The 21,564-nt window shown below is 31.7% G+C and overlaps 2 protein-coding genes across 4 annotated transcripts; both read left to right on the top strand.

The window, feature by feature from the left end:
* The first annotated feature begins 2,313 nt into the window (after window positions 1-2,313).
* Window positions 2,314-4,126, top strand: LOC115878325 (tetra-peptide repeat homeobox protein 1-like). The gene is made up of 4 exons (XM_030894796.1): window positions 2,314-2,474; window positions 2,530-3,025; window positions 3,096-3,209; window positions 3,738-4,126. The coding sequence occupies exons 1-4, from the start codon at window positions 2,406-2,408 to the stop codon at window positions 3,860-3,862; spliced, it is 804 nt and encodes a 267-aa protein (XP_030750656.1). The 5' UTR covers window positions 2,314-2,405; the 3' UTR covers window positions 3,863-4,126.
* A 523-nt stretch (window positions 4,127-4,649) lies between these two features.
* LOC115878308 (mucin-2-like) lies at window positions 4,650-19,757 on the top strand. 3 transcript variants are annotated; one of them, XM_030894774.1, is made up of 9 exons: window positions 4,650-4,804; window positions 4,856-4,910; window positions 10,262-10,486; window positions 10,548-10,986; window positions 14,580-14,873; window positions 15,221-15,352; window positions 17,368-17,547; window positions 17,617-17,745; window positions 19,338-19,757. In XM_030894774.1, exons 2-9 carry the CDS (start codon window positions 4,896-4,898, stop codon window positions 19,577-19,579), a joined length of 1,656 nt encoding a protein of 551 aa, XP_030750634.1. In that variant the 5' UTR covers window positions 4,650-4,804; window positions 4,856-4,895; the 3' UTR covers window positions 19,580-19,757. The 3 variants fall into 3 exon arrangements, with proteins under 3 accessions (XP_030750634.1, XP_030750626.1, XP_030750643.1); XM_030894766.1 differs by having other exon boundaries at window positions 4,652-4,910; XM_030894783.1 differs by lacking the exon at window positions 17,617-17,745 and having other exon boundaries at window positions 4,655-4,910.
* The last annotated feature ends 1,807 nt before the right edge of the window (window positions 19,758-21,564 follow it).

The following is a 21,564-nucleotide window of genomic DNA, read 5'->3' as shown; positions in this document are numbered from 1 at the left end:
TCTCGTTTTTTTATATGAAGAAATAAGAGTTATATATTGTTTTTTTATATGAAGAAATAAAAGTTATAGGGGTGAGCCACTTTTAGAGACGCATCCGGTATACAAGACCTTTAATAAAATATTGCAAACGACAAGTTTCTTATAATGACATGTCTTTAATATTTTATAATTTTTTTGACTGTAAACTTTGATATTTATAAAAATTTTTATGTATCTTTTTTGCTTTTTAAAAAGCGCAAAACTTTACAAAATATTCGTCCAGTTTTTCAAATAATATTCTATCTTGTTGGTATCTCTTTCTGGATACGTTTCTAAATATATTTCTGATACGTTATTGTTATTCCTATCGAAAGCTACCTATTATTGAAAAAAACGATTTTTACAAACTACTGATATTTCAAACCCACTGTGTACAGGTTGGACCATTTTGGTTGTTTCTATAGGGTATCTAGGAAACCGTGAGTAATATTGAAATTTTGATACTGCAGTCTCGGGTTCTTTTTTTGAAAAAATTACAATGGCGCAAACGGATCGTGGCTATCTTGATCGGTTTCGAAGCTACAGGGGGATTCTCAAATTTTGTACTTTTTGAAGATAGTTTGTTTATTTCAGCCTACCACGGAAAAATGAATTATACATTATAAAGGCACTTTTCTGTGTAGAAAGCAGTGGCGTAGTCAGACTTTTTTCGAAAAAAATATGTTTGAGATATTAACTATACTTATGTTTTTTTAAATAGAACCCCCTGTATATTTTTAAATTTTCTTATTCGGCTTGGCATGGGCTTCTGGAAAATATATAACACTCTATTCAACATTTCAATTTTTTCTTAAAATATCCACTTAGTAGATAGCATGCCGCGCCGAGTAACAAAGTAAACCGTTGTCATTTGTCATGGTGATCGGAACATACCTTTGATGGATGCGGCACATTTCATTTCAACAGATTGAAGTGTGTGTATTTTAAATAATAAAAAAATGAGTAAATTTGAAAATTTTGAGAAATCTAATATGTTAGAGTGTTATATTGAGTCTAACCACATAAATAAATGGCAAATGGCAGCTGATTTATATTTTGAGCGGTATCCAGAGCGCGAGAAACCAAACCCAGCCATTTTTAAAAGGTTAGAAGATAGTTTAATCAATTTTGGCTCTTTTCAAAAACCGCGTCCGAAAAATTATCAGAAAGAAGATTAAGAAAATCAATATATTAATGTCCTCGGAGCCGAATACATGAATAAGCAATTAAATAAAATGGAACAATACGAAGCAAATAAAAAATAAGTGTAACAGAAACAAAAAAACATATTCTAATATAAACTCAAGAGGTTACTTCAATCGGGCTTCTCTAAGTATTTGAGGTTAGAAAGTATTTAAATAATATAAAACATAATCAAAATCATTTTTCGTCATAAATTATAGAGGTACTTACGTGTTTTGATATTTAGAGAACAACGGCATACGGTCGAGTCGGCTTACAAACACGTAAACGTTTACGTACGCATGCGCATTTCTTATATTTTTTATTTTTTATATACGTAAAAGATTCTTTATGTCTACGTATACGTGCCAGCAGCGGCTGACTCGACCGTATGCCGTTGTTCTCTAATATCAGGAAATAATACGTTTAGTTAAACAGGTACGCTGCCAGGCAAGTTCTATCGGCGGGTTTTTGCAAAAGTTGAAATCTAAAAATACAAAAATACGTTTACATCTTAGTTGTATTTACGAATAAAGTATTTGTGTGTAATTTCTGACTTACCAGTTAACTGAATAATCGCATTAAATACATCCAAATGGTAATTTAATATTGTAAAAAGCAAAATTGTTTTAAATCACTTGCCAGGACAGCCCGGCCAGCTTCTTTGTTGGCAAAATGGCCGCGGTATCATGATTTAAGCAATGTGAGTGACAAAGAAAGCCAATGCCTGGCAGATGTTGCTTTCTTTGTCGTTGGTCCTGGCACGTCTAAATTTGACTGTTGCCTGTTTTCCCATACAAGTGACACCCCCGTGCCTATACCTATAGTTTTCGAGACCCTAACGGTACTACCCTGTATTTCTTACTCTTTGTTATAATTTTAATTTATTGTTACATCTATTGTTCTAAAATAAAAATTCATACATATGTATGTCATTAATTATATCTATATGAACAGTTATTCAGTTATTCACATAAATCAATTCACGTGCATTTTTCACTCAACCCGATATTTTTCTAACCTTTTACACCTACCAACCCATTTTTTGTTGCTTGTTTGTTGTTTGTTTCCTTAGCGACACCAGATATGAAAGCGGGTGCATTATCACCGGCACAAAGCCAATGATACATATTTTTTTCGAAATCACATACGCATATTGAAGGTCAGATATTAAACTAGCCACACATATATATGGGGTGTAGACAATGTTAGGGACACAGTCAGGTCTAGACTTCGAGGGGATTCATCAGATCTCACAAACAATGAATCGTTTGGTAAATATATTTTTCTATTTAGGTTTTATTAAAAAAAATAATTCATTTTTTTTAGCTTGTAGCTTTGTCCGTTCTGTCAATCACCTCCGCCGCACCAGGTGGTTACTATGGTCACGGTGCTGGTCTTATTGGTCCCGCTACTGCTGGTGTTTCTTTAATCGCACCCGCCGTCGGTCATATAGGGCTTGCAGGTCCTGTGGCAGGACCCACATCCTTGGTTGGCCCAGCTGCTGGTCCAGCCTCCCTTGTAGGACCCCACACCGGCCCAGCTTCCCTTGTAGGACCTGCTACAGGCCCCGTGTCCCTGGTCGGACCCGCTACAGGCCCAGCTGCTCTCGTCGGACCTAGAACTGGACCCGTGGCAATCGCAGGACCCGTTGCTGGACCAGCTTCCATTGTTGGACCCAGGGCCGGACCAGCCTCTATTGTCGGACCATCCGCCGGACCCGCTTCTATTGTTGGACCATCCGCTGGACCTGCTTCTATTGTCGGACCCTCTGTTGGACCCGCTGCCATTGTCGGAGCTAGAACCGAAGGTGTTGCTATTGCTGGTACGTTGAAAAAGATAAAATGACATGAACGTTTTTTTAATTACAGTTTTAAATTAATTTATTTTTCTAGGTCCTGCTATTGCTGCTCCACTCATTGCTGGACCCGCCCTTGCTCTTGGTTTAGGAGGTGGTTTAGGAGGTGGTATTGGAGGAGGTATTGGACTTGGAGCCGGCACTGCCATTGGTACGTAGTTAAAGCCTGTTTGAACAGTCAAAATGTACTTGGACCAAGTCAACCCGATGCTGCGATATAAATATATATATACATATAGATTTTGCGCGCGTCTCAGATTGACACTGTTTTTATGGTATCAACATGTTGACTTTGATAAAACTCTTGCAACTGTTTTATCAAAGTCGATTTGATCGGTTCATTCCAGTAAGTTGGAAGCTAGCCTACTTACTTTGATATTTAAAGAGGCGTCCATTTTTCTCAAAGATACCTGGTTTAAATTAAAAAAAAGAAGAAAAAAATCCACATACACGTTTACATTTTACACATTCAGTGTTGTTTTAATGTGAAAAATATTTAGCTTGTTGTCGAGCAGCAGTAGCTTCCAATCAAACAGGGTAAAAATGAGACGCGCGCATTATTGTTATAAATACAGTTATGTAGCAGCATTAAAGCGTACTTGGTTCAAGTAACTTTGATAGTGTCATCCCGCCTTAAAGCGTAACCAAATCTTTAATTATTCGTTTTTAACGCTTACAGGAGCTCATGGTGTTTCCGTAGCTGGACCAATCGCCGTCCCTGCTACAATTACTGGACCTGCCGGCACCGTCCACGCTGAAGGAGTTTGGGGCCCAACCCTCGCACATGGTCATAAATACTACTAAATATAATACGACTGAACCCCTTGTAAATATTACTTAGATACCCCATAAAGAAGAATACATAGTCAAAACGAAACAAGAAATTCAGTATTTGTACATATATAATAAATAAAATTGTTCGTTCTTCTTTAAGATTGTATCTGAGTAACATTTTACTAACTAGAACTGACTCTGCCTTTCTGATAATATGTTACCGGTTTATTGTGTGTTTTGTATGATATAATTTATTAGAGCAAATGAGTTCAATAAAGTACTTTATTGCTATAATTGTGTATTTGTCATTATTTTCCCACATAGATAAAGAAATTATTAAAAAAAACCAAGTGATATGGAAATATAAATTTACATTGCAACTTTTACTTGACCTAGTCATTTTATACCTAGAAAATTTACAAGTAAAAATAAGATAATGTGCAAAATATTCAAGAAAAAAAGTATTCTAATTAACTTGGTCACATGTTTAATGAAAGTTGACACATTAACTTCAAGGTGCATTATATAACTATGAAACAATTACTAATATTTAGAATAAAATTTTAATTTCATTATTATATATTTCCTGGAAATTGGAGATTGGGAATAAATTTCCTACTGCTTGCAGAAATAAAAATCATTAGAAAATTCACGGCAGTTCAAAAGATAGTATCATGACACTTAAACCATTGTACTATTGTGGCAGGTACTTATTTGGAGCTAGCATTAGCGATCCCTCCTTAAACAACGTCGTGTTTCTGGTACGATAGTAAACGAGGAGCTTGCAGTCACGTTTGATCCTGATGACCAGAAGTGGTAGTACCCGAATGGAACGGAGTCTCGCGGGCGTAGAACGGACAATATGCAATGAAAATGCATTTTAGCAAATCTAGGCGTGGCAGAGTGTAGCACATAATTTATTGGAAAAAATGTAGCAAGGCCTCGTAGCGGTATAAAACAAGAGATTATAAGGTAAAATAATAGCGAAGGAGAACGCATGTCATTCTAAGTATCCTGTTTTAGTTGTTGTTGGTTGGCTGTGCGACAATTTGGTGCGGGAATCATGCAGCGTTCCTCGGTACGTAAGAAAGATTTAGTATTTGGAGAAAAGGTTAAAAATACGGTTAACGACATTGTTTATTAATACCTACTATATTTATGGGATTAACATAAGTTGCATGATGAAAACGCATTCGTTATTTATAAGAAAATTTCTTAGCAGTGTACTTTATACACATGGTTTTGTAATTTAGGTGATCATGACCTAGTCCTATGGAATATATAATTTTAGTCGTTTACTGAAACTAAAAATAAACCTAGATATTATACGAACTTATGTTGATTATAAATATTATAAATTAGTTAATTATTTGTCACATTATATGTTAATTATTGTTAATCATAAACATATCCCTGTAATAATTATTGCTTGTACGGTATACAGGGTGGCCCATTAGTGCGAGGAAGTCCAATATCTTCGTCGTTTTCGGAGATATAAAAAAAGTTTTATACAGGTGTTACATGATTTATAAAGTGACATATCCTTAAAATATTTTGTTGTATATTACCCAAAAAAGCTATGATAAAGTCTTATTTTTTTTAAATTTTCCACCCATTTTTTTGTACAAATTTAGATTCGGCATAAAATTCTGCACATAGTATGCTATTTTTAATTCCAGCACTATTGGTGTCACTCTATTTTATATTTACTAAAACTGGTTAAAAACACTATATCCGAAAACTTGTTAAAAACTAGAGTGAATTTAACTGTATTAATACTCAGCTAACATTTACATTATATTTTGCAGGGTAATTTTTATGGCGTCGCCAACATCGCTATATTTAAAGTGCTATATCTCTATTTCTTAAATACCACACCCTGTATATTATTTTCTTTTAGTTGTAGAATTGAAAAACGAACATTGTTTTATTTAAAGTATATCTATACTTTTAATGGTTTGGCAGACATTTGCGGTATTATATGTATTATACAGGGTTGTTCACCACATACGACACGGAGTATTGTAGCTAAACGATGAGATTTTTACAAATTGTAAGTTTGGGGTTCGTTGAAGGACTATTAGAGCTACAATTTAAAAATATTTTTACAAGATACAGAGTGTCCCAAATAAATAAAAAATATCAAAGTTGTATTTTTTTAAATGGAACACCCTGTATATTATTACATTTTTAGTTTCTACGATTAAAATAAAGGTAAATTTGATTAAGGTTTATTATACTTAAACCTTACAGTTTTTGAAATATTTTCAATTTTGTGAAATTGCAGTAAAAATTTTAAAGCTTCATTTCTCCAAGGGTATCAATGTTTTTAATACTAAATATTTAATGAAGTTTATTTATTGATCGGTTATTGTGTTGCAATAATAAAAATAATACTACCTTATACAGAGTGTCTAAAATTTATTTTAAATAATTATTAGCTTCAAACGGCAATAACTTCTTTAATTTAAATGGAATGCCCTGTATATTTTAGGAGAATCAGATGCACAATTAAATTGTCTATCAAATTGTATTATACCATTTTTACTTATCCCTTCAAGTTTTCGTAGAAAATGCATTTTCTTATAATTTAGACCTCATTTATCAATATATCCATGGAATATTGACATTTTAGATTGTTTTTAAAGCAACAAATGTACAAAATGTACAGACTAGTAATATTATCGTTTTTAGCTAAACGATAATATTACTAGCCCATTTATATGCAAAAAGAAAACTATTTAAATCTTTATAAAAGAGTATACCATTAATTAAATATAACACCATTATTTCCGCCCATATACTAATTAATTACATACTTAATTGGGTTTGTTAATAAATTATTATAAATAAATGTGGATTTGAGTCAGAAATCAATATAATAATAAGTTATCAAATTAAAGTCTCTGTTGTTATAAATAAGCATTTATTAAAAAATAAAATATCATTTTTAAGGTGTTACTTTTTATCACACTGTCTAATACAAAATTCAGTTTTTTAGTATTTGGAGCAATTATTATTAATCAACGCAAACAGTCAGTTAATGTAGTTTGAATACTGGAATCATATTAATTGGTCCTCTTTAACAAATATTTTAACAGTTTTTTTTATTTTTTAATGAAATAAACGAATTATATCGACAATCTTTAAAAATAATCTAAAATGTCAATAGTCCATGGGTATATTGATAAATAAGTTCTAAATTACAAGAAAATGCATTTTCTACGGAAACTTAAAGAAATAGGTAAAAAATGGTATAATATAATTTGATAGACAATTAAATTGTGCATCTGATTCTCGTAAAATATACAGGGTGTTCCATTTAAATTAAACAAGTTATTGCCGTTTGAAGCTAATAATTATATAAAATAAATTTTTAGACACTCTGTATAAGGTAGTATTATTTTTATTATTGCAACACAATAACTGATCAGTAAATAAACTTCAGTAAATATTTAGTATTAAAAACTTTGATACCCTTGGAGAAATGAAGCCTTAAAATTTTTACTGCAATTTCACAAAATTGAAAATATTTCAAAAACGGTAAGGTTTAAGTATAATAAATCTTAATCAAATTTACCTTTATTTTAATCGTAGAAACTAGAAAATGTAATAATATACAGGGTGTTCCATTTAAAAAAATACAACTTTGATATTTTTTACTTATTTGGGACACTCTGTATCTTGTAAAATTATTTTTAAATTGTACCTTTAATAGTCCTTCATCGAACCCAAAACTTACAATTTGTAAAAATCTCATCGTTTAGCTACAATACTCCATGTCGTATGTGGTGAACAACCCTGTATATAGCTTTTTAAATAGTAAATTTTTATCCAATCCAGCTAATTAATGGTCTTTTGTCTAGTATTTTACCATCGATAACTCCATATATAATATAGTACAGCGAATATCTGCAAAACCACAATATTTTTTTTAATTCTGCATCTAAACGAAAAATAATATACAGGGTGTTGCATTTAAAACATAGAGAAATATCATTTTAAATATTGCAAATTTGGCGACACCATAAAAACCCTGTATATTATAATGTTAATTTTCCTTCCTAATTATTCTGTTATCTGTTATCCTTGGTGTTTAGGAAAATATAGGGATGCATCAATAAAATTATATTCACACTCAATATATTGTTTTTAAGCAAAGTTTTAGTAAAATTAGAATGGCAAAACCGCATAGTGCTTCAAAATAAAATAGCAGAATTTTATGCTGAATCTTATTATGTACAGAAAAATGGAGGGTGCAACTTGTATACTTCAAAATATTTTTGAAATATGCGTCTCTCAAAACTATGAAACATTTATATAATTTTATTTCATATTTTTGTCAATAACGATATTGACGATATTGGACTTCCTTGCATTAACGGGCCACCTTGTAAAATATAAAAAAACATATTTTTGTTACCAATTTCAATGACAAATTATCAAATCATAAAAGTTAATCATCTGTTCAATCACAAATTATTATCCAAATACTTTTTTATTTTGTCTTACTAGATGTAGATAGGGTGTCAAAAAGATAGCGTATCTAACTTCGGTTGGTGATTCTACGTATAAAAGTAAAGCCAAAAGTTCCTTCCGGTAGTTACAGTCCTCGAAAGAGTAAATAAAAATAATATAATAATAATAACAGCTCCCGTATATAGCGTTTAACGTCTTGGGAGTAGCAAGGTACAGCTTGCCATGCTAGAGCCGTTCGGTATACAAGGAAGGTAATGTGGCTAGCACTACGCTTGAACCGCCTCTTATTATCTCAGGATTGTGAATCCCAAGTACTCATTTAAGGCTGAGTCGACCTAGGTACCCAAACTGTTTTTATTTTAATAAAAATAGTCGGCTGATGAAATGCCGGGTGTAGGTTTCGAACTTCGAACCCACAACCCACTACCTTGAGATTGGTAGACGAGAGCCTGTACCTCTAAGCCACCGGGCACCTTAAAAATAATATATTTTGTTAAATTTTAATAATTAGAAAACCGTTTTCAACAAATGACATATAAATGCCAAATAAAACGAGTAAATGTCGATAAATTTCTTTAAAATAAGACATTCACTTGTCCACTGCGTAATTGTTGGCATTTCCTCGTGATTTCAACATTTACTGGATTTCCGACATTGAATATAACATACAGGGTGGCCCATTGGGAAGTCTAATATTGTCGTTGTTGACAAAGATATGAAGAAAAATTTTATACCGATGTTGCATTGTTTTATATGCAATATCCTAAAAATATTTTGTTTTATACAGAGTGTCTTAAAAGAAAGGTATGATACAGTTTTATTTTTTTACAGGCTCCCATTTTTCTGTACATAATTGGATTCAGCAGAAAATGATGCATATATGCGGTGTTGTTATTCTATTCCTTATTTGCTTAAAACTTTAGATAATGTTACTTTTAGGATACTATATCCTAAAAGTAGTTCAAATCTGGATTGAATATATATTTTTTTAAACGCCAAGGATAACAGACTAAATTCGCAAAGTAGAACTTACATTATCCTATACAGAGCATTGTTTATGGTGTCGCCAAAATCACAATATTTAAAATGCCTATATCCCTATATTTTTTATGTTTTATATAATGTAACACACTGTATATTATTTTTCGTTTAGAGACAGAATTAAAAAAACTAATTAAAAAGACCTAAAACATTTTCTTAATTCTTTTGGGGTCACCCTGTATACAACAATATATTTTTAGGACATGTTCCTTTATAAACCACGCAATATCTCTATAAAACTTTATTTTATATCTTCGACAATATTGGACTTACTCGCACTAATGGGCCACCCTGTATACAGACAAATACATTTTTTATTTACAATCAATAATACTGTTTCTATCAGTCAGTGGTGTTCGTAAGGGGTTTTGCAGAAAATAACCTGTTTAAAATTACTGAAATAAATTTTGTTATATTATACAGTTATTAAAAAGTTATATTATACAGTTATATTAAATAAGTGCAAATACACATTTGCACATTTAAAAAAAATTGATTTTTCACTTACATTTTGAGAACCGCTGGATCTTTTCTGGGTTTTCTTTCTTGTAAATTTCATATACTACCTATGATGCTATATTATGAAGATTAATAAATAAGAAGAAAGATAACTAAAAATATAATAAAATAAGAAATTAAAGTATTAATAATAAAATAAAGATAACTAAAAATTTTAAAAAATTCTATTTTTTTCTCAAAAAATCCCAAATTTGCAATTTTTTTTGCGAAAAAAACCTCACAGGCGTATTTCTGAGATCGAAATATACCACCCCTAAAGATATTTGCACTTATTTAAGACTCACCCTTTATTGATCTTCCTATAATAATTCTAACTAAAACTCCTTAAATTCTAACTATATTAAAAATTGCAATTCGGTGGAATATAGGTTATTCGTTTTCATTACATAGGTGGTCGTTTTTCTACTAGTCTACATCAGCCCGAGTTTATCAGCCCCGCACGAGGGTCTACCTTTACTAAATCCTGGAGGTATAGGCGGCATTTTTAAAGGCCCCAATTCCGAAACTATCATTAAAGGACCCGATGGAAGTGAAATTACATCGGAAGAACAAAGTGGAGTAATTATCAGAGATGATGCGTTGGCAAAGAAACCTATTATTGTCGCTGAACCTGAAGCAAGTCTAAAAATTATTTGATCAAATTAAGTTTTTCCATTTTATGTTTTGTTTTATATAGATTCCTATAGCACCGGCTGTTCCTATAGTCAGAGAAGAAAACGTTTATGTGGCTGGACCGATAGTTTCTTCAACTGCATTGCCAATTTTATCCTCCACGCCTTCCTTTGCTACCTTAAACCAAGGTTACATTCCAGAATCACGTGTAATAATACCAGAAGCTCCACTACCTCCACCACCAGGGCCTTTGCTAACTGGGGAAGCGTACGGACCTGAAATTTACGCTCCTGAAGTACCTCTCGAAGTTCCTTTAGCTCCTGTCGAATTGAAACCAGTAGAAATTATTGAACAGGACCCTCACATAATTGAAACCGAGATAATACCGGAACCGGAAGGTATTCAATCTGAGAAGGAATTTAACTTGAAAGGGCCGTCAGGAAGTATTACTACAAAGGGGTCAGGTTCAATTGTTTCTGGACCAGCTTCTACTACCATAACAGGTAATAATTTGTATACAGGGTGTTTGAAAAAAACATGTACTATCTCTCGTGGAGAGATTCCTTACGTAATAAGATTTATTTTTATATCAACATAGTATTATTAAATTCGTTTTCGATTTAAGGCGATTATAATAGTGCTTTCAGCGATCCAAATGAAATTTTGAGGGTAAAAGTTATTGTAAAAAAACTGTAAAGTTCTGTCTATTTTAATGCTCATAATGTTCATCAGATTCACAAGGGACGTGCATATGAATGCTATCACTGGAATATTTTTCTAAAAAAACGTGTGCACTACTGACTTTTTTTCTTTTGTTAGTAAAATTGTGTAGACTGTTTAATACTAATACTGATTACAAGTAGTCCTTTGATATTTTGTCGATTTCAGTCTCCTTGAGATAAACACAATTTTTTTAATTTGCCTTAACCTTTTAATTATTTTCTAGTTTGATCAAATTGACTTCAAAAATATACAAACTAACACAAAGGGAGCATATCTATTTAATAACATTTTTCAAAAAGTTAACAAAAGAGGGAGTGGGGGGTGGTTTTTTAACCCGAGAGTGTTAAAGCAAATGGATAATATGTAATGATCTAATGTATACAGGGTTGTTCACCACATACGACACGGAGTATTGAAGCAAAACCATTAGATTTTTACAAATTGTAAGTTTTGGGTTCGTTGAAGGACTATTAGAGATACAATTTAAAAATATTTTTACAAGATACAAAGTGTCCCAAATAACTAAAAAATATCAAAGTTGTATTTTTTTAAATGGAACACCCTGTATATTATGACATTTTTAGTTTCTACGATTAAAATAAAAGTAAATTTGATTAAGGTTTATCACACCTAAACTTTACCGTTTTTGAAATATTTTTAATTTTGTGGAATTGTAAAAATTTTAAGGCTTCACCAAGGATATCAAAGTTTTTAACACTAAATATTTATTGAAGTTTATTTATTGATCAGTTATTGTGTTGCAATAATAAAAGTAATACTACCTCATACAGAGTGTCTAAAAATTTATTTTAATAATTTCTAGCTTGAAACGGCAATAACTGGTTTAATTTAAATGTAACATCCTGTATATTTTAGGAAAATCAGATGCACAATTTAATTATCTATCAAAGTTTTGCACAATTTAATTATCTATTCTCAAGTTTTCGTAGAAAATGAGTTTTCTTATAATTTAGACCTCATTTATCAGTATACCCATGGAATATTGACATTTTAGAATGTTTTTAAAGCAACCAATGGAAAAAATATACAGGTGCTAAAAACGATAATATTACTGGTTCATTTGTATACAAAAAAAACTATTTAAATCTTTATAAAAGAGTATACCATTAATTAAATATACTACCATTATTTCCGCCCAAATATTAATTAATTACCACTTAATTGTATTAGTTAATAAATTATTCTAAATCAGTGTGGATTTGAATCAGAAATCAACATAATAATAAGTTACGAAAATGAATGTCTCTGTTCAAGCATTCATCAAAAAATTAAATAAAATTTTTAAGGTGTTACTTTTTATCACTTTTTGTCTAAAACACATACAAAATACAGTTTTTTAGTATTTGAAGCAATTATTATTAATCAATGCAAACAGTCAATTAATGTAGTTTGAATACTGAAATCATATTAATGAGTCCTCTTTAACAAATATTTACAACAGTTTTTTTAATGAAATAAACAACTAATCGATGGAACTATATCGACAATAAAATAGATAACTATATCGACAATATTAGTATCTGTACCCTTTAAAAATTTGTTATATCTTTAAAAATAATCTAAAATGTCAATATTCCATGGGTACCTATATTGATAAATGAGGTCTAAACTACAAGAAAATGCATTTTGTATGAAAACTTGAAGAGATACGTAAAAAATGGTATAATACAATTTGATAGACAATTAAATTGTGCATCTGATTCTCCTAAAATATATAGGATGTTCCATTAAAATTAAACAAGTTATTGCCGTTTAAAGTTAGTAATTATTTAAAATAATTTTTTAGACACTCTGTATAAGGTAGTAAAATTTTTATTATTGCAACACAAAATTTAGTAATTAGAAAAGCTTCAGTACAATATTTGGTTTTAAAAACTTAAATACGCCTAGAGAAGTGAAGCACTAAAATTATTATTGTATTTTGACAAAAACCTGAATATTTCAAAAACGGTAAGATTAAAATGCGGTAAAGCTTAATAAAATTAACCTTTATTTTAATCGTAGAAACTAAAAATGTGATAATATACGGGTGTTCCGTTTAAAAAAATACAACTTTGATATTTTTTATTTGTTTGGTACACTCTGTATCTTGCAAAAATATTTTTAAATTCTAAAAGCTCTAATAGTCCTTCAACGAACCCAAAACTCTTTGCAAGAATCTAATCGTTTAGCTACAATACTCCGTGTCGTATGTGGTGAACAACCCTGTATAATGTATAAACTATACAAAAAGGAAGTCTTGACCGATCAATTATAACAAAAACTTAGAAGAAAATTCTTGGGGATAGCGGTCTGAAGGCAAAAATTTCAAGGGTGTAAATAGTTTAATTCGAAAAATAGATAAATATACCTCTTAAACATTCATGATTATAGACATTTCTGAAATGTAGTATGTAAGATATCCAATGTAAGAAAAAAATTAAGTTCGTTTTGATTATCTATGTTAGCTCTCTACTCAAAAATATGTCCATATCAAGTAAATCAAATTTTGTTTTTCTAGAAACTTGCATCCTATGAGAAATGATCGAAAATATACAGGATATGTTAACGATTTTCAAAAATATCATCCGAGCCGTAAATTTGAAATTTGTTGCACTAAATAAAAAGAAGTAAACGTCACAAACACATTTGTTTCTATATTTTTAAATTTTAATCACATGAAATTTGCATAGAAAATTCTTAGATGACAATTATTACCTATATGATACACAGCGAGCTCAGTGTCACCAATGCTCACTTGTCGAATATTCCACCGCTTACGTTAACTTTTTGCGACAATTCGGCCAACGTATAGATATGGTTGATTAAATGGCCAAGATTCGCCGAAATAAGCATAGCAAACAAACTGGACGATAATACACTTCCACACGACTGATTAATTGGTTAAATTAAAATGGTCGATGTAGCGACCATGAACCGGGCTAATCAATGTCATTAACTGGCTATAAGTACCCTTTTTAATGTCATTAACTGGCCAAGGCATTGGCCATAAGTACCCATTGATTCATCACAAAATATGTAAAAAAGTTCCTATAAACATGGGTGCGGAAATGCATAATTTCCGCACCCCATGTTACACGATGTTAAAAGTTTTAAAAAATAGGTCTTTTGTAATTATTTCAAATACCTTTCATAATTTTTTGAATTTGCTGTAGGTAGCACTGAACATCAGTGTATAAATTTTAATACAATTTAATAATAAATTTGATTAAATAAATAAGTTATTAATTTTATTTCTATTGAAATGTTATTACTTGTGATAGATAGTAAATAAATAATGTATTTTTTAAAAAACCATTACATTTAAATTTGCATTTTTATTTAAACATTATTTTTTATTGGACAATTTCAGAACCACGCAAGATCATAATCGCTCCTCCTAAAATAGTGGGAACTCCAGTTGTAGCTACAGCCACTATTCCTTTAGTAAAAACACCAATAGAGGCCCCAGTTTTCGTCTCAAGTCCAATTCCACTACCTGCAGAATCATCAGTGTCTGTTTCAACTTTAGCTCCTCCACCAGGAGCTATTTCGTTCGAGGCTAGTACTGCAGCACCACCACCACGTATCCAGTTATCATCCACTCCTGGACCATCTGAGTACGGATCTGCTATACCTGGATCACCTTTAACATCAGGACCTTTAGGTTAGTCGATATATTTATTGAAATAAGTTTCTAGCAGTACCACAGTATAAAGGTCTATGCGTTTAAAATCATTTTAAGAATTAATTCGCGACAAGGCAAATTAAAAGGATTGCTTCCGCGAAATTTAACAGTAGAAATAATAACAGATTTTTAGGGTTCGTCATATAGAAAACATTTATTTACTAAAATATGAAAATATACTGGTTTCTATGTAATGTTTTGACAGTTTAACATTAAAATGAATAAATAATATAAACCCCTGTCATATTAAGCTGTTTCCAATAAAAGTTGTATTTTTGTATCAAATATAAAGTACATTTTTAGTATGGATATTTAATTGATTACAGGTTTTACCGAAAGAAAAGAATTTATTCCTGTAGTGGAATATAATGGAGTAAGTGGAGTCATTGGTGGTCCTCTAGGAGTAGCGTCTTCTCCGCAAGGTGTTATATATTCCAGCACTGTCTCAACTGTAACAGGTAATAATAAAAATATATCCTTGTAAGTATGGAAACTGAATGTAAAAGACTAATATTAAAAACATTTTTTTCTAAAATCCGACTGGATAATCGAATGTATATCATATTCTCATTTACTGTTTACTCGTAATCAAATTTCCTTAACCAAATTAAATTTTTCTTATAGCTACAATAATTAGATTTGTTACGTAGGTTGCCTTTTAAGTTTTTAAAAAAAGTGAAACAGAAACGAACAAGTTCGAAACAATGTGTTTTATTGCTTTGCGAAATATTCCCTTAATGACCTTAATTATTAAATTAAGGTCTATACATTTTTGCATACGCTCAAACCAATTCTGGAAACATGTTTCTCCTCTGAAGCTGATGTCTTAAGATGCGTCCAGACCTGACGATACGGGTGCGAGACGAGAGCGAGACCAGAGCGAGACAAGAGCGAGACAAGAGCAAGACGAGAGTGAGATATCTTCTATCCATTTTTTGAGGCAAGTCTGCCACGAGACAAGCGAGTTGTATCATAGTGACAGGAACCCAAACATATATTAAATTGTAGTTGAATATAACAAATGATAGTCAACTAATAACGCATAGAGTAATAATTTTTTGTATCTTTAACATGGTATTTGGTTGGTCGTATTTTATTCATCGTCGGTTTTTTCCCTTTTGGACTGTTTTCTCCTTTAAGCCTTCATTTGTTTTGAGACACGACGTCTTTTACATAATTCGTTTTTAAAAAAAAATATTAAATGGAAAAGTTATTGGGTGGGTTAAGAAGCACATTTTAACATTACTGTAGAGTATACAGGGTACTTCAAAAAAGTGTTGCGGATATAACATATTTTTTATTGGGAATACCCTATGTTTTATTTTATTGTTAGATTCTACGTATAATTCGGTAACGTTTTTTGCATATGATATTATATATCTAAAATTAATAGATTTTGTAATAATTCAATTTGGTTAAAGAAATGTTACATTTCGGTACGGTAAAAATTATCAGTGATGCAAAATTTGTAAATTCTATCAGAAAAAATGATAATACCTACATACGGTGTGCCATTTAAAAAAATTGAGATAATATCATCATATAAATCAGAGCTAATATCTCGCAGTCGAACGAGCCTACCAAAAACATGCCAGACTCTGCGGCGAGCTTTCTCCGATCGTCCGTCGCAAAACTGACAGAGGACGGATAGCAAAGAGACTCCGCGAGTCATCTCGCGAGGCTCTCGCGAGACCCGTCGCAAATTTGGAGTATCTCGCGCTCGTCTCGCTCTCGTCTCGTCAGGTCTGGACGCACCTGTAGAAACATGGTTTTGAAAGTCTTCAACCGCGTCTTGAGGTGATGAAAATCGCTGTCCGCGCATCTTTTATTTGACAGTAGGGAATATATTTGTTACGGTTAAAGTACTATGTCCGGTTAATGTTTGGATGTAGTTTTGTTTTTGGTTGCTTTGTTGTGTGTTATTCTCGATATTAACCGGGTAATGTCGATATTAACCGAATATCGGACCTTAACCGTAACACATATACCATTCCGCATTAACAATTCTTCGACCCTCTAATGGAATGGTTGCGACGCGCGACGTATCCAGTACAACCGAAGAAACAAGCGATTGTAAAAACTTAAAAAGCAACCTACGTATTAGTTTTAAGTTTCTACTTTAAAGTTGAGTTAACGCCTCCTTTTGCTGCTAGCCCTAGCTGCAAAATCTGAACTAATAGGGCCTACTTTGTTTTACGCAAAATCCGAACTGCGGTCCTCGACCACATCATTGTTAATGGACACTACCCAATATTTACTTTTTTTCCAACATCTTCGAAGTACTCAGAATTTTTAATTTACATAACATGGTTTAATTGAACATGAAATTAAACTATTGCTATATATTTGACCTCTTTCGTATATTTTAGTTTCCAAAATACAGTAGTGGTCACATTCAAATTTAGGACACCCTGTATGGAAATTATACTTATTGTATAATCAGATTTATATTAATATTTGTGTTTTTTTTTAGAAAAATATGCTCCATTGAGAGGACCAGCAGTTCCTTTACCAGCGTCTTATCTGTTACCACCCTCAGTTCCTGTTAGCAGTACCCCTGCTCCGTATCTAGAAGCTGGTCCATCTACACCATCACCCTATATACAGAAGGTATCAAAATTCCAGAACACAATTGCTGCCGATGGTAGAGTAGGTTAGTATAAATTACTTATTTAGTTGGTATAAATAAAAATTAGTACTTACATATTTAATACATTCATAGACATGGGATACACAAAACATATACAAAACACATATCAAATACCACAAGTGCTCGGCATGGCATTGTCGAGGTTTTATCGAAAAATTAAAAATAAGGATAAAGATAGTGTAACTATAGATGATAAAATGGGTAAGATTATAATATCCTGTCTGTCTTTCTTCGCTCTCTGCTACTTTCTGTACACCTTTTCTACCACTAACTTCTTAACTTTTTCATATTAATATTTTCTGTATCTTATTTCTTAGTTTTGTTAGAATAATTTTAATATACACATGGCGAAAATTATTGCATATAACGATACTTTCAACAGCAATTTTCATTTCATTGAAGGTACGGCGGGAATCATTCCTTTTGCCAATATGGCGTTTTAACATATGCTCGATCACATTCATATCTGGAGACATCGGTGGCCACCACAGTTTTCTTATACCCTCTTCCGCCCATCGATTCGCGAACCGCTAAAGTGCGATGGGGAGGAGCATTATCGTCCATGTAAACAAATTCATCCCCCACTGCCCCTCGAAATGGACGCACAATAGGCTCTAAAACAATATGAGGCACCTGTCATTGTGCCATCAATAAAAATAAAAGAAGTTCGAGCTCCGTGCATTATACCTGCCCATACTATAATGCTTCCCCCTTGAAACGGGACACGGGGTTGAGCTGCATTCCAGCGTGCTCCAGATGGTCTCCAGATGCTCTCCAGACCAAAGTTCGTCGCGAGTCTGACACTAGGCCTATTCTTGTTTCATCAGTAAACATGACGAAATTCCAATTAGGTCCATTTGCTCTCATCTCCTCAGCCCATTGTAGTCGAGTAATTTTGTGCTGTAAATTAAGCTTCGGAACACGTAGAGGCCTCCTTAAATGTAATCCTCTGTCATGGAGTCTTCTTGCTATGGTCTTTCTTGAAACATTTACTCCTTCAAGGCGAGCTAACTCATTTTTAATAGTAGTACTAGAAAGCAGGGGATTGCGTTGTGCAATTAGGGATATTTGACGGTCTTGCACATCAGCAGTAGTAACTCTCTTTCTATCTCTTCCAGGCCGATCTGTAACCTCGATTGTCTCCCTGAATTTTTTTAATATTCGCGAAACATCGCTTTAATTAACTCCTACAATTTCAGCTATTGCAACTTGCCGGTAGCCCTGTTGAGACAGAGTGTTGCTATTCTGACTCTATTAAACTGTGAAATAATATTTTTAGGCATTTTAAGGCCAAAAAAATGGTTAAATTTCTTCTGAAACCCAAGAGACCACAAATCGAAACGTGCAAAAATCTGTAATAATATTGGGTCTGAACGATAAACATTGTTTACCATATCTATTTTAACAAAAAAATGTTTATTACAGATTATCAAAGCTATGTATAAAAAAAGATTCTTTAAATTCCTTTCCGTATATTTTTTAACGATATTTGCAATAATTTTGGCCATGTGTATGTTACTCTTGTTATCATTTCTTATATGTATAAAACTTAAGTCTGAGATGGATATATAATAAAATTATGAGAAACTAACTAGCAATTCATAGGACACACTAACTATATCGTAATTCTATAACTGTTTTGATCCTGTTTCTTTCACAATATGATTACAGTAATATATTAAATATAATATCTTACCGTAACCTTGTAAGTCGTCTGTATAAAAGTATTCTTATTTTATATAAATACCTATTCTAGACTCCACTTCCTGAAACTAAGTAGGTTTTATTTACAGGTGAATTAACTCAGAATGAAATTATATCGGAAGAGAAAAAAGTGTTCCTTCCACCCAATTTAGCTGAAGCTAGATACATTGCTCCGGCTTTAGAAAAAAATGGCATTAATCCACAGGAAGTGAAATATGCTCAAGTTCCTTTGTCCCAAGTGACCAAACTACCAGAAGGTGCATATCCATACCCTCAACCTTATTTTGAGGGCGGATATGAACTTGGTACCAAGAAGAAAAGGAGCAACTAGAAATTATTGAATTATTTTTATGCTTGTTTGCTAGTCATTGGTTTTTAACTTCACCTATAAATACCATTAATATTGTCATGTAGCCCGATTATAAAAGTCAAAAAATATTTATTACCTTATAAAGTAACTCTACAATATTTTGTATTTTTTATACCAATAAACGATAATAATATTGTTAGCAATTGAATTTTATTTCTTATAAAATGAGGTTTAACAATGTTTAGTCGGAAATAGTATATTGTTTTATTAAGAGTAAAAATGATACTTTTTGCAGCGAGGCTGTACGTTTTCCATTACAGGTGAGCCACAAAATGTAATTTTTACTCCGAATAGAACATGCTATTTATTTTCAAACGCCACAAATAATTTTCTAAACAATTTCAAGCGTTGCAAATAATATAAAAATATTTAAAAGTAATACCTTATAAATAATTATACAGGGTGGTCCGAACTGTTATTCCGGAAACTGCGGCAGCATATTCTCCAGATAAAAATAAGTAAACAAGTTATTATAAATGTATGTCCAAAAGTTTCATTTTTATTTCGATTTTTTCCAAATAATTTCTAAAATAACGTCAATATTTGGATGAAAATTGGTGTCTGGGAGTTTTTTGATATGTGAAATTTAATTTTAATGTCAATATGACTCCTACTAATAGAGGGCGCCACCTATATGTATTTTAACTGTTTTCAAGCGTAATAACTTCTTCTCCGTACCTGTATAAAACCACCGAGTGAAAAAATATACATCTTTGTGAGTTTTTACATAAAAAATACCTCTTTGTAAAAATCGCTACAAGTAACCGTTTTTAAGATATTTAGAATGGAAATAGTCAATACATGTCATTATTTCATTAAAAAAAATACGTTTAGTAGATAGTTATTTCACTGAAATAATAAATTTGGGAAATTTTTATTTTTTTTAATTAATCATAAATTTTTCTGCAAAAAATATGATAAAATAGTTCCTGTTGAATTTTTGACACAAAAATATTTCAAATTTATGATTTCAGTCTAATAACTATTTAGTCAACATGTTTAATTTATTCAATGATGATAGGTAGTGATAATTTCGATTCCAAATATCTCGAAGACCATTACTCGTAACGATTTCTACCAAGAGACCTTTTTCAAGTAAAAAGCGTCGTAAATGAATATTTTTTTACTCTACTTTTGAGTTTTATACAGGTACGGACGAAAAGTTATTACTCTTCAAACCAGCTAAAAATATGTAGGTTGCGCCCTCTACTAGTAGGAGTCATATTGACATCAAAATCAAATTTCTCGTGTCAAAAAACTCCCAAACACCCATTTTCATCGAAATATTGACGTTACTTCAGAAATTATTTTGAAAAAATTGAAATAAAAATGAAACTTCTACACCCTGTATCTCCGAAACTAAGCATTTTAGAACATACATTTATACGAACTTTTTTACTTATTTTTATTTGCAGAATATGCTGCCAAAGTTTCGGAATACAGTTCGGACCACCCTGTATATCGAGAAACTATGGTTCCGCTCGTTGAATTTGAAACTTAATGTCAATTTAATATATATTTTTGTACTTTTGGACTTAGGCGTAAAAATGCTTTACGTTTATGCCTACGCTTTAAAATGATGTTTAGGAAAAGTATAAAGTTACCAAACAAATGTATTTTTGAAAACTAGTTTGTACTGATTTGAAAAAGATATCCTCATGTCTTCTCTTTATGCCTCAGTGGCTAAGTTTTTTTACCTATAAATTTTTAATATTTTTTTTTTTCTCAGAACCGATTAATGCTAGATATAGGAGTGTTTAATATCAATTAAATTCATAAAATTTTACAGACAATTCAAACAAGTATGTAATAAAAAATGCGGGTATAGTCTATAAAATGAATAACTTTGAATTTTGACCGTTATTTCTTACCAACACGGCAAATATAAAATCCCTCTGTCAAAAAAGTTACTGATATTCTTTAAATTGAGTGCCTGAACGAATCAG

Source organism: Sitophilus oryzae, unplaced genomic scaffold, assembly GCF_002938485.1.
Source record: "Sitophilus oryzae breed Bouriz unplaced genomic scaffold, Soryzae_2.0 scaffold_1062_pilon_pilon, whole genome shotgun sequence".
In the NCBI taxonomy this organism is placed as follows: Eukaryota; Metazoa; Arthropoda; class Insecta; order Coleoptera; family Curculionidae; genus Sitophilus; species Sitophilus oryzae.
The sequence above is the reverse complement of the archived record's forward strand: the minus strand, read 5'-3'. Positions and strand labels throughout refer to the sequence as shown.